Consider the following 14015-nt stretch of genomic DNA (forward strand, 5'->3'; position numbering starts at 1 on the left):
CAGCTTCAACATCAGTCCTTCCAATGAACACCCAGGACTGGTCTCCTTTAGGATGGACTGGTTGGATCTCCTTGTAGTCCAAGGGATTCTCAGGAGTCTTCTCCACCACAGTTGAAAAGCATCAATTCTTCGGCACTCAGCTTTCTCTGTAGTCCAACTCTCACATCCATACATGACCACTGGAAAAACCATAGCCTTGACTAGATGGACCTTTGTTGGCAAAGTAATTTCTCTGCTTTTTAATATGCTGTCTAGGTTGGTCATAACTTTCCTTCCAAGGAGTAAGCGTCTTTTAATTTCATGGCTGCAATCACCATCTGCAGTGATTTTGGAGCCCAGAAAAATAAAGTCAGCCACTGTTTCAACTGTTTCCCCATCTATTTGCCATGAAGTGAAAGTAGGCATTAAAAATTTTTATTCATTGAAAATTTGAGTAAACCTGGTCTAAATTTTTAAAATTAGAACAGCAGTTCTTTTACATTTGTAAAGGCAGCAAGTATATTACTAAACATGATTTAAAAATCTCAGCTGATTTTCCCAACACTAATTGAAATCCTAAATAGGGAAAAAGAAAAAAATTCTTCACCCAGCCTACTAAATGGATCACAATCAAACTCCTCAGTGGGGCAATCAACAGTGTTTATCAACTATCTTCACTTAATTTATAAATTAAATTGTAGTCCTATTATTTCCAGGATGAAACTGTTTTAGTCAGATAAGCCTTTTTACCTATTCCTAGAGCTGTTACACTCCATTCTACCGCTGAATCTTTGTATTTTTCTTCCACCTAAAATGCCTCTTCTCCATTTCTTGTAAGCCATTTCACTCCCAAACATCTTTCAAGGTTCACTCAGACTTGCCTGGCTAACCTCACTCATGGTAACTTTCCTAGTTCTCTGTATATCCAATGGCAATCAAGAACATCTTGATTGCCATAGAGGGAATCAAGCATAGAGGGAAAGTTCTTCAGTATTTAAGCTAGATGAATTCTTGGAAAGCAAAATAAGAGGCAGGGGGTGGCGGGGGGCGGTGGGTGGCAAAATATGAGACAAATTGCAGACAATTTCCTTAAAGCACAGGTAAATTCTTTTAGTTTTTAAAACAGTGTTTTTCTTTGAGCAACATCCCCACCTTGTGGATGTCTGAGGATATAGTTAGAACCACTGCTGCTGTGCTGTGCTTCCCACAAGCACAGGCAGAGAACTCACAGGCTACAAATCAATGCCATTCCCTTAGCTAATCAGAAAGCTGTTACAATCTCAGCATGAATTTTAATGTATTTTCTCTATAACTGGTTACTAGATGAATTTCTCTTTATCATACTGTTGAGTATCTTCAAATTCAACTTAGAGGTTTAATAATATAGTTACTGTCTTCATAAGGCAGTAATGAGAAAGAAACCAGTGAAATAAGACTAAGGTTTAGGAAAGAAGCATAAACGAGATGTTGTTAAAACCATTTACTCATCTATAAATTCCACATGGTGTCTCTGAAAAAATGATCAGTCATAAAAGCCTCAGATTCTCTCTCTTCTATGATTACCTTTTTTTTTTTTTTATGATTACCTTTTTTGAGGTGTACACAATGTGGCACAATATGCATTTTCGTTCTCGTACCATAGTGACCAGATCTGAAGCACTCAACGTCACACCTGCAATGAGGAAGTAACATTTAGTAACATTTTCTTCCCAGATGTCTTGAGTTTCATCTTAACATAGCCCAAAATACAAGTCCTGCATCTCCCTCACCTCCACCCTGCTCCTACCCCAGTCTACCCATCTTCGTAGATGAAAATTCCAAATCTACAGGACCCAAGGGCAAAAACTTTGGAAGCCATCCTGGATCCCACCTTCTCATCCCATATTCACCCTCATCAGCAAATCCTGCCGGTCCCATCTTGAAGTACATCCAAAATCTAGTCACTCCTCACAGCTCAGCACATTCATCACCTCCCATGGCACCAGTCCACTGACCTGACTCCCTATTTCCACTCTTGTCTATACTCTCACGATCCAGTCTCAAAGCAGGAATCAAAGATTCTCAGAATGGGATTTTAAAATTTAAGTTAGATCACTTAGGGCTTCCCTGGTAGCTCAGCTGGTAAAGAAACTGCCTGCAATGCAGGAGACCCCAGTTCAGCTCCTGGGTTAGGAAGTTCCCCTGAAGAAGGGATAGGCTACCCACTCCAGTATTCTTGGGCTTCCCTGGTGGCTCAGATGGTAAAGTATCTGCCTGCAATGTGGGAGACCTGGGTTTCATCCCTGGATTGGGAAGATTCCCTGGAGGACAGCATGGATGATCTGACTCCCTATTTTCACTTTTGTCTATCCTCACAATGATCTATTCTCAAATCAGCAACCAAAGATTCTCAGTTCAGTTCAGTCGCTCACTCGTGTCTGACTCTTTGTGACCCCATGGATTACAGCACACCAGGCTTCCCTGTCCATCATCAACTCCCGGAGTTTGCTCAAACTCATGTCCACTGAATCGGTGATGCTATCCAACCATCTCATCCTCTCTCGTCCCCTTCGCCTCCTGCCTTCAATCCTTCCCAGCATCAGGGGCTTTTCCAATGAGTCATTTCTTTGCATAAGGTGACCAAAGGACTGGAGTTTCAGCTTCAGCATCAGATCTTCCAATGAACAGTCAGGACTGATTTTCTTTAGGATTAATTGGTTTGATCTCCTTGCAGTCCAAGGGACTCTCAAGAGTCTTCTCCTACACCACAATTCAAAAGCATCGGTTGTTCGGCGCTCAGCTTTCTTTATGGTCAAACTCTCACATCCATACATGACTACTGGAAAAATCATAGCTTTGACTAGTGGACCTTTGTCGGAAAAATAATGTCTCTGCTTTTTAATATACTGTCTAGGTTGGTCATAGCTTTTCTTCCAAGGAGCAAGCTATTAATTTCATGGCTGCAGTCACCATCTGCAGTGATTTTGGAGCCCCCCAAAATAAAGTCTCTGTTATTTATAAAGAAACTGTTTCCAGTGTTTCCCCATCTATTTGCCATGAAGTTATGTGGAACTCTTTTAAAATTTAAGTCAGGTCATTTAACTCCTCTGCTCAGAATCTTCCAACAGATGTCCATCTCACTTATAGAAAATACAGAGTCCTGGGAAGATTTGGGAGAATGGCATTGAAATATGTAAAATATCATGTATGAAATGAGTTGCCAGTCCAGGTTCGATGCACGATACTGGATGCTTGGGGCTGGTGCACTGGGACGACCCAGAGGGATGGAATGGGGAGGGAGGAGGGAGGAGGGTTCAGGATGGGGAACACATGTATACCTGTGGCGGATTCATTTTGATATTTGGCAAAACTAATACAGTTATGTAAAGTTTAAAAATAAAATAAAATTTAAAAAAAGAAAGAAAATACAGAGTCCTTTGTCACAGGATACAAAATCCGTTTCTCTCTCACGCTCTGACTCCATGTCCTATCACTCTCTCTATAGTGCTCCATTCAAGTTACACTGCCCTCCTTCCTTCTGTTCCTTGATCACACTAGGGATTTCCCCACCTGTGGCTTTCTATATGTCCTGTTTTCTCTGCCTGGAATAGTCTTCCTTCAGATATACTTATGGTTCTCATGGATCACTCCCTCACAGTTGCCTCATCGGGGAGGCCTTCCCTGTCCTCCTATAGAATTGTACTTCCTGCCCCCCATTTCTTCTATCCTCCTAATAACCTTCTTAATTTTTTACTTTTTAGTAGTACAATTGGAGAAGGCAATGGCAATCCACTCCAGGACTCTTGCCTAGAAAATCCCATGGATGGAGGAGCCTGGTAGGCTGCAATCCATGGGGTCGTGAAGAGTCAGACATGACTGAGCGACTTCCCTTTCAGTTTTCATTTTCATGCATTGGAGAAGGAAATGGCAACCCACTCCAGTGTTCTTGCCTGGAGAACCCCAGGGACGGGGGAGCCTGGTGGGCTGCCGTCTATGGGGTCGCACAGAGTCGGACACGACTGAAGCGACTTGGCAGCAGCAGCAGCAGTAGTAGTACAATGGGAGACAGCTTCCAAAGATGGCCACAACATTATTCCCCACCCCACGTTCTCTTCTGCGATGTGACTTTGTCACCACTGCCCATCAAAAGGTAGAGTCCCTCTCTGTGACCTGTTTTGACCAATAAAATACAATGGAAGTTACAATGCAATTTCAGAGGTCAGGCCTTAAAAAATCTGCAGCTTCAGCCTTTGCACAATGGAAACACTTCCTCTTAGAACCCAGACACATGGAGAGGCCAAAAGGGAAAAAACTGAGGGCACAGCTGAGCACCCAAACAACCAGCGCCATTTGACAGTCATGTTGGGCCCTCCAGGTCCAGCTGCCAATGAGGTATCCCAAGTGAGACCAGTTAAAGAACCAGGCAAATGAGCCCTTTACAACCCAAAGAATTGTAAGAATCAATAAAATAACTGTTTCAAGTCAGGAATTTCACAATAGCTTGTTAAACAGCAAGAAATACCGGACACAAGCATCTTTTACTACCTAACATAGTATATATTGTTATTTTCTGTATCCCCAATTACAAATTAAGTTCCACAAGAACAAAGACTGTATACTTAATTCACTAGTACAGGTCTAACACTGAAAACAGTGTCTGGCATACTGTTGGCATTCCGTTAATTATCTTCTGAATTGTTCCAAATAGGATTATCTTGGGTTATTAAATATGAGTCAGAGATAACTGGATAAATAATGAGGTTTGGATTAAGACCAGAAGGGTCTCTACAACCCTCCAGCACTATTATACTTTCTTCCTGCATCTCTGTAAGGATGCCCTACCTGAGAATTTAATTCCACTCCCCAAGCAAACTTATTTTTCTCTCCACACATACAATACCAGACTCCATTTAATAGAGTTATTGGCATCCTCTCTGGGCTTTAAGTTCCTTATGGGACTTAAAACTGTGAGGTAATGAAGTTATAAACTACCCTAATTTAATCTGTAACGCCCTAGACAACATGGTGAAAGAACCAATGAAAAAGAAGCCTAAAGGTCCTCTACTTCTCTTGACACACAGTAGTTTCCTTCTATTGCAACCCACTCCATACCACTACTGAATGTCTGAAATAATTATACTCAATAACAAAGTATCAAAACAAAAATGTAGGATAAAATTGTGAACATTTGAGAAAGCTGAATGTCAACTAGCTACTAAAACAAAGAAATATACCATCATGGATAGATATAGTACTATTTATGCCTTCAATATTACTAATTTATCCTAAATCTCAAAATTAACACAAACCACTCTAGTGCTAAGTGTCAAAGCATAATTCAGTTCAGTAGCTCAGTCGTGTCTGACTCTTTAAGACCCCATGAATCGCAGCACGCCAGGCCGCCCTGTCCATCACCATTTCCCGGAGTTTACTCAAACTCACATCCATCGAGTCGGTGATGCCATCCAGCCATCTCATCCTCTGTCGTCCCCTTCTCCTCCTGCCCCCAATGCCCCCCAGCATCAGAGTCTTTTCCAATGAGTCAACTCTTCGCATGAGGTGGCCAAAGTACCGGAGTTTCAGCTTTAGCATCATTCCTTCCAAAGAACACCCAGGACTGATCTCCTTTAGAATGGACTGGTTGGATCTCCTTGCAGTCCAAGGGACTCTCAAGTCTTCTCCAACACCACAGTTCAAAAGCATCAATTCTTCAGCCCTCAGCTTTCTTCACAGTCCAACTCTCACATCCACACATGACCACTGGAAAAACCATAGCCTTGACTAGACGGACCTTTGTTGGCAAAGTAATGTCTCTGCTTTTCAATATGCTATCTAGGTTGGTCGTAACTTTTCTTCCAAGGAGTAAGTGTCTTTTAATTTCATGGCTGCAATCACCACCCGCAGTGATTTTGGAGCCCCAAAAAATAAAGTCTGACACTGTTTCCCCATTTATTTCCCATGAAGTGATGGGACCAGATGCCATGATCTTCATTTTCTGAATGTTGAGCTTTAAGCCCACTTTTTCACTCTCCTCTTTCACTTTCATCAAGAGGCTTTTTAGTTCCTCTTCACTTTCTGCCATAAGGGTGGTATCATCTGCATATCTGAGGTTATTGATATTTCTCTCGGCAATCTTGATTCCAGCTTGTGCTTCTTCCAGCCCAGCATTTCTCATGATGTACTCTGCATATAAGTTAAATAAGCAGGGTGACAATATACAGCCTTGACGTACTCCTTTTCCTATTTGGAACCAGCCTGTTGTTCCATGTCCAGTTCTAACTGTTGCTTCCTGACCTGCATATAGGTTTCTCAAGAGCATAATTATTCTTTCTAATTCTTAACATTTACTTGAATTTTAATTAGTATTTACAAGCACTATTTTGTTATTTCGTTTAGCAAGCATTGTTCTAGGAGTTGCATAAACAGTGATAAAGATGATATAGCCAGAAATGTTTTTAATACTGCTTCAAATTATTACCCATTAAAGCAAAACAGAAACTTGGAAGCAATAAAATCAATGAAAAAGTGAGATTTTCTGGCACAAGCAACAGTTCATTTTCAAGAGCTTCACGTTTCTAACTTGCATAGATTAGGTTTCATTTTTGTAAAAATTTCAACTTTCATAAAGAAGCAAAAAGTGTAAACTGCTAACAAAGTATTTAATTACTAAGAAGGACCTTGTATTTAAAAACACTGAGTTGATGTGCTGCTGCTGCTGCTAAGTCGCTTCAGTCGTGTCTGACTCTGTGTGACCCCATAGACGGCAGCCCACCAGGCTCCACCATCCCTGGGATTCTCCAGGCAAGAACACTGGAGTGGGTTGCCATTTCCTTCTCCAATGCATGAAAGTGAAAAGTGAAAGTGAAGTCACTCAGTCGTGTCTGACTCTTCGCGACCCCATGGACTGCAGCCTACCAGGCTCCTCTGTCCATGGAATTTTCCAGGCAAGAGTCCTGGAGTGGGCTGCCATTGCCTTCTCCAGAGTTGATATGATTCCAGCTAAAAAGACAAAAGCATTTTAATTTGCACATCCCTAACCTGGATAAAAATATAATTTTCATTACAGTTTCTAAAATACTGAAATTAACTCACAGCCTTCCATTTGGGAACCACTGTGGAGAAGGCAATGGCACCCCACTCCAGGACTCTTGCCTGGAGAATCCCAGGGACGGGGGAGCCTGGTAGGCTGCAGTCCATGGGGTCGCAAAGAGTCAGACACAACTGAGCAACTTCACTTTCTCTTTTCACTTTCATGCATTGGAGAAGGAAATGGCAACCCACTCCAGTGTTCTTGCTTGGAGAATCCCAGGGATGGCGGAGCCTGGTGGGCTGCCGTCTATGGGGTCACACAGAGTCGGACACTACTGAAGTCACTTAGCAGCAGCAGCAGCTCTCTTTAAAGGGCTTAACAAGGATTAGAAGTCAAGGAAATAGAAACCATCCAACTCTGCAATCTCAAAATGCTTGAGAGGTTACATTATACAGGTCAAGTAAGTGTGAATAAACAACTGCTGTCCTCACTTGGACATCTTATATTTCCCCCATATCACTTAAATATATTATATAATCTTTCAAATTTTCTCCAATGAATTATGAGAATTACCTGAAATATTTCTTAGTCATAAGTTTAAAAAAATCCTATGCCACTTTGGCCACCTCATGCGAAGAGCTGACTCACTGGAAAAGACTCTGATGCTGGGAGGGATTGGGTGCAGGAGGAGAAGGGGACGACAGAGGATGAGATGGCTGGATGGCATCACTGACTCGATGGACGTGGGTCTGGGTGAACTCCGGGAGTTGGTGATGGACAGGGAGGCCTGGCATGCTGTGATTCATGGGGTCACAAAGTCGGACATGACTGAGTGACTGATCTGATCTGATCTAAGTTACCTTTTCTCAACATCTTGATTACTATCCTAATACACGTATCATTCCCATAGGCAAAAACATATTAGATTCTTTCCTTTCAGTTTCTCATATTTAGTCAACAAATCCTGACAGATTTCAATTTTTAAATTTCTGTTATATACTCTTCAATGTGATAAACCTGCGTGAACTTATTTCTATTCTTCTCCCTTCCCCCAATTGCTATACTCACTAACATTTCCTGCCCTAACTCCTGCTCCCAATATATGAACAAGTTTTAAATCAAAGCAGTTCATTAGAATCACCTACATAGCTTATCAATAAAAAGAAATACAGCTGTTAAGGCACAGCAGAACTATTATTGCATTAGAGTCTCCAGACATTCCATTCTGCACTTCACCATGCTCTCCCCATCCTTCTACTAGTCACTCAAAAGTGACTTAAACTGGTCAGCAAGTCAGCCTTTAAGTAATCACTATCTCATAACACTGTAGTCCATCTTAAACATCAGTATCAGATTATTCCTCTAAATATTTATGAAACTTAAGGCTGGAAAACATCATTTAGTGTCAAAGAACTTTATCTGAAATATTTTCACATTATCCCATTTAACTGTTAAAAAAACCTACTATGTAAGTAATAACAGGTTGTTTGATGGTGGGTATGTCTGATCTCCCTGACCTTATCATGAGGAAGGAATCTGTCTTTTCATATACCTATAACATAGGTTAATATTAAGCACAGTAGTACTTAAGATATTTCAACTTTGATATAAAGCCAAATGACAATACTACACTGTAAAATGCTGAAGATCAAAAGTGTAATTACTGGTCTCTTGGGATAGGGGGACTGGTGCTCAAGTTAGAATCCCTTTTCTGAATTCCACAGATAACTTTCTGCATCTCCCCCTTAACCCCAAAAGAAAACTAACGGACTTCTGGTGATCAAGACAGAATAACAGAGAGACAGTGTCCTGTGACAGAACAAGTTTCTGCCATTACCCCTAGGTTGGCCAGTTTACAGATCAAAGATGTGACTAGCACTTCCGAAAAGTCCTCACTTTGTTGAGCAGGACTCCCCAGAAAGTTTCAAGGATCCTAGCTAAGGAAGGGTTTTAGTAAGCTGACAAGAAAGGTCAGGAAGTATTTGGGGGCACAGGAACCTATAACCACAACTTTCAAAGGCTGTCCTATTTACTAGGTCTGAGTTCTGGCTGGCTCTTGTTTCCCAAGGTAAGTGACTGGTGGTTTCCTGAATCCAGTATATTTGATGGAGCATAAGCTCATAAGCATTTTACTAGCATTCTTATATTATCTGTCCTAACACAATACACAGCAGGGAAAAGAAAAAAAAAAAGAATATATATATATATATCAACCACTCTTTATTAGAAAACACAGGGTTAAAACAAAAACAGGAAGTTAAGGCTGTGACCCAGGAAAAGTGATTCAAAGTCAAGCATCCAATTAATGAAGCTGTTCAGATTGCCTATCACCAGGCAAGAAAATGGACAGGACAGACCACAATCTGATTCTTTATCTCAGAATCAGAACTATGATCGGATTCCAATACTTGTCAATTCTGGAACTTGGAAGTATTATGTCCTAGAGGGAAAAATAACTGAGAAAGAAAATGGGGAAACGTCAACTCTAACAAAGTAATAAAAATGCTATCTAAAGTTACCATCACGTAATAGAGTAGGTCATAAGATAACTTATACAAACACTGTTTTAAAAGTTTAACTGGGTGGCTTGTTGCATTTATTTAATAGTTTTAAAAGTTTTCTTTTCAGCCCATCTGGGCTTCCCAGGCAGCACATTGGTAAAGAATCCACCTGCCAACAGAGGCAATGTGGGTTTGACCCCTAGGTGGGGGAAGATCCCCTGGAGGAGGAAATGGCAACCCACTCCAGTATTCTTGCCTGGAAAATTCTATGGACACAGGAGGCCGATGGGCTACAGTCCATGGGATTGCAAAGAGTTGGACATGACTGAGGGACTAACATTTAAAAAGTTTGCATTCCTGTATTCATCATATATATATATATATATGTACATATATTATATATATATGTGTGTGTGTATATATATATATCTCAAAGCAACCCCAAAGATCCACATAGCAATTTAAAGTTCTATAACATGAATTATAATCACTGCAAGCTGAGGGAGCCTTGATAATTGTTTACCATTCTTCTCAAAAAGCTTTGTTGTTCTCCATGCATCTTACTGCTAATGGTTCATTCAATAATTTTCATCCACTTTATACAAGTATGATTATAACAGCAATTGTTTTCATAATTCTTCTTACAAAATCTTTTAAGTTAATGGGTGATCATACCACAATATTGGTGTAATGTGTAATATAGTAAAGCATTTACTTTAGTAGTTTTAATTGATGTTAATAGCTTTCTAAATGCCTTTGTCTTGTATTTTAAAAAACGATTAAGTCTCTGGAAAGGGCACCATATATTTTAGTATATTTTAAGAAGGCTTCCCTGGTGGCTCAGAGGTTATAGCGTCTGCCTGCAATGCGGGAGACCCGGGTTCGATCCCTGGGTTGGGAAGATTCCCTGGAGAAGGAAATGGCAACCCACTCCAGTATTCTTGCCTGGAGAATCCCAGGGACAGAGAAGCCTGACTGGCTAGTCCAAAGGATTGCACAGAGTCAGATACCACTGAAGCGACTTAGCAGGAACACACAAAGTAGTGGTATCTGCAAATTTAGTTTACTAAAAGTTCACATGCATTCTGGAATGAGGCAATGACATATCCAAAATCTCAGCAATGTAGTAAAAAATATGTTTAGACAAAAATCAGCTGCTGTTCAAAAGTACAGTATTCCAAGAGCTTGAAAAATTTCCCAGGCTCAAACTTAGCTTAAAAGTATCAGCCTAAAAAGAATACCTGTATAATATATCCTCCTAAGTGGTCTGACTGGTTCCAAATAGGAAAAGGAGTACGTCAAAGCTGTATATTGTCATCCACCTTATTTAACTTATATGCAGAGTACATCATGAGACACGCTGGGCTAGAAGAAGCACAAGCTGGAATCAAGATTGCCGGGAGAAATATCAATAACCTCAGACACACCACCCTTATGGGTGAAAGAGGAAAAAGAAAGTGAAGTGAAGAGAAAAAAAGAAAGAAGTGAAAGAAAGTGAAGAGGAACTAAAAAGCCTCTTGATGAAAGTGAGAGAGAGTGAAAAAGTAGGCTTAAAGCTCAACATTCAGACAACTAAGATCATGGCATCCAGTCCCATCATTGCATGGGAAATAGATGAGGAAACAGTGCAAACAGTGCTGACTTTATTTTTGGGAGCTCCAAAATCACAGCAGATGGTGACTGCAGCCATGAAATTAAAAGACGCTTACTTCTTGGGAGGAAAGTTATGACCAACCTCAATAGCATATTCAAAAGCAGAGACATTGCTTTGCCAACAAAGGTCCATATAGTCAAGGCTATAGTTTTTCCAGTGGTCATGTATGGATGTGAGAGTTGGACTGTGAAGAAAGCTGAGCACCAAAAAATTGATGCTTTTGAACTGTGGTGCTGGAGAAGACTCTTGAGAGTCCCTTGGACTGCAAGGAGATCCAACCAGTCCATTCTAAAGGAGATCAGTCCTGGGTGTTCTTTGGAAGGAATGATGCTAAAGCTGAAACTCCAGTACTTTGGCCACCTCATGCGAAGAGTTGACTCATTGGAAAAGACTCTGATGCTGGGAGGGACTGGGGGCAGGAGGAGAAGGGGACGACAGAGGATGAGATGGCTGGATGGCATCACCGACTCGATGGATGTGAGTTTGAGTAAACTCCGGGAAATGGTGATGGACAGGGCGGCCTGGCATGCTGGGATTCATGAGGTTGCAAAGAGTCGGACACGACTGAGCGACTGAACTGAACTGAAGGATCAATCAGAGATCTGGATAACTGTATTACTCTCATTGAGTCATGAAGAAAAAAGAAGAGAAAAAAAGTAACTTATAGATTTAAAAAGACTTCAAGAGATGTAACAGTCAAACTCAATGCATAGACAGATAAAAAATTGTAAAAACAAGAAAACGGGATAATTTGGGGAAATTTTTAAAAAGGATCAAATATTAGATAACATAAACTGTTGTTCAGTGTGATTATTATACAGGGTTACACAGAACAAATTTTCTTTTCATTAGAGACACATATTATTTAGGGTGAAATATCAGGAATAAAAATAACAAATACAGCAAACTATTAAGGAATTTTAAAACCTGAGTGATCAATTTACAGAGTTCAAAATAGTATTTTCCCTACTTTTCTGGATGCTTAAAAGTTTTCACAATAAAAAAATAAAACAAAAAAAGCTTACAGAGAAAACTATTCCTCTCCCACTCCTGTTTCCTAGCCACCTCCACTTCATCACTGTTTCTTATGTATTCTAACAGAGATATTCTATGCATATATATACGTATAATAATCACCATTCACAGTTCTCCCTTTTTAAATATCTTCCTTTTAATCAAAGCAATTAGTTTTGAACTAACCTGATCAGACTCTACACCTCCTAACTCCTTCCAAGCCACTTTAAAACCATCTAGTATCTTTAATTAAGGCTATCATTTTCTAGACTAAATAGTTAACTCTAGAAACTGTAACTCTAGTATAGCTGCTTCTCGACAAAAGTGCTTAACAATATCTAACTTGATGTAACACGGGGAAAATTACCTTTCCATCCTATTTGAATTTCACCACTTCCCCAGCTAGGTTAGGCAAATTATCATCAAACTTTCCGCGACGTCATCTGAAATGTGCGCCAAAAAAAACAACTTCCATTATAATATCTCATTAATTTTTTGTGACAGACCTGAGTGTATCTGGCACATGTGTAGTAGGTGCTAGATAAACCCTAACTGAACCTAATTATCATCTTCTATTGTTTCACTAACTTGAGACCAGGGCTCAAAACAAATTTTAAGATTTTCCAAGGGACTTAGAATAGTATTAGGCTCTTAGTAAGTGTTCAAAAGTTATTTTGCCTTGAGTAAATCTGATATAAAACATTATGGTGGATAAAGACATTTGCTAGATTAAGAGAACTTCCCTTAACTACCATGGAGTTCCAAATTGTTAAAAGCCATGGGAATAAACTTCCAACAAGACGGCTTAATCTAATTCTCAAAGATGATTAAATTGAGCAGACTGAAGGGGGAGTGGCGTGCAAAGCATTTCCTCTCCATAATTATGCACTCAGATTCGGATTAAATGTTAAATTGACACATAGTAAGCTCTTCTTAATTAGTAGCTATTAAGACGCATCCCACCAGAAGTCCGAAGGAGGAAAAAGAACAGAAGCTGTCTGTCACAAGAGGTCTAAAGGTGTCCGCGGCCTGAGGCCCGTAGGCCTTTAAGGGGTACCTGGGTCTATGTATGGGCTCCCTGTTGCCCTCGGGGGCGAAAGTCAGCGACCTCCCCGAAAGGTCAAGCCTCTGGAGCCACGTTTCCCGCCGGAGCTGGGAGCAGAGCCGGAACGCCCCCGCGACACGGTATCCCGAGGCCAGAAGCACCGCCTGCCCGTAATCCCGCGCGACCCCTTCAAGAACGACTCGCAGCCCCCGTGCCGCAGTCCTCAGGCGCAGAGACCGGCCGCTTCCTGCACCCCCATAGCCTCACTACAGTGGCAGACCACCAGGTCCCTGGGGTTCCGATACGCCTCGGCGCCGCCCGGCCCTTTGATACTCACACTCACAGCCGACCCCTCTTACTCCATCAGGCCGCCGAGGCGCCGGCGAGGGACCCCATTCACGCCCCAGCCACCCCCCTCAGCTTTGGGTCCGGCGGCCCGCTCCGAACCCGCTCCCCACCGGGAAACTCCGCCGCCGCCGCCGCCAGAGCGCAGGCGCACAGAGCTTCCGTCGCGCTCACTTTTATCCCCGCCTCTCTGCGGTCCGCCTTTCTCAACAACCTAGCTTTATTTGAACACACGAGAGTGAACAACGGACACAGAGGAACGAGACTTTACTTCAAAAGAATGGAAGATCACAAGGCAGACCAGCTGGCAGAAGAATTATCCCGCTGCATTGGACTCTGCTGTAACCAGCCTCCCTCCTTTCTTTTCCATTCTTTTTGCCTTTTTTAGGCTTCCTTCTTGCTCCTACTCTCTTCCTAAGTCCTCACCGTCCGCCTAGGCAGTGGCAACTGTTGTGGCTAAATTTCCAA

General features: G+C 41.5%; 1 protein-coding gene across 6 annotated transcripts in view; it reads right to left on the reverse strand.

The window, feature by feature from the left end:
- Positions 1-13711, reverse strand: part of ZNF106 (zinc finger protein 106) — a 54149-nt gene extending 40438 nt beyond the window's left edge. For 4 of the 6 annotated variants that reach the window (XR_008699162.1, XM_055537479.1, XM_055537478.1 and 1 more), the window contains exons 1-2: positions 13540-13711; positions 1566-1651 (exon numbers count right to left, since the gene is read on the reverse strand). Coding sequence is in view for 5 of the 6 variants with exons in the window: in XM_055537479.1 (XP_055393454.1) it covers positions 1566-1619 (54 nt within the window). In the remaining variant the exon portion in view is untranslated. Of the gene's footprint in view, positions 1-1565; positions 1652-7044; positions 7050-12524; positions 12601-13539 lie in introns of those variants that run through there. The other 2 variants (XM_055537476.1, XM_055537477.1) reach the window with 2 other exon arrangements.
- Between the last annotated feature and the right edge of the window lie 304 nt (positions 13712-14015).

The sequence above is a fragment of the Bubalus kerabau genome, chromosome 10 (assembly GCF_029407905.1).
Source record: "Bubalus kerabau isolate K-KA32 ecotype Philippines breed swamp buffalo chromosome 10, PCC_UOA_SB_1v2, whole genome shotgun sequence".
Taxonomy (NCBI): domain Eukaryota; kingdom Metazoa; phylum Chordata; class Mammalia; order Artiodactyla; family Bovidae; genus Bubalus; species Bubalus kerabau.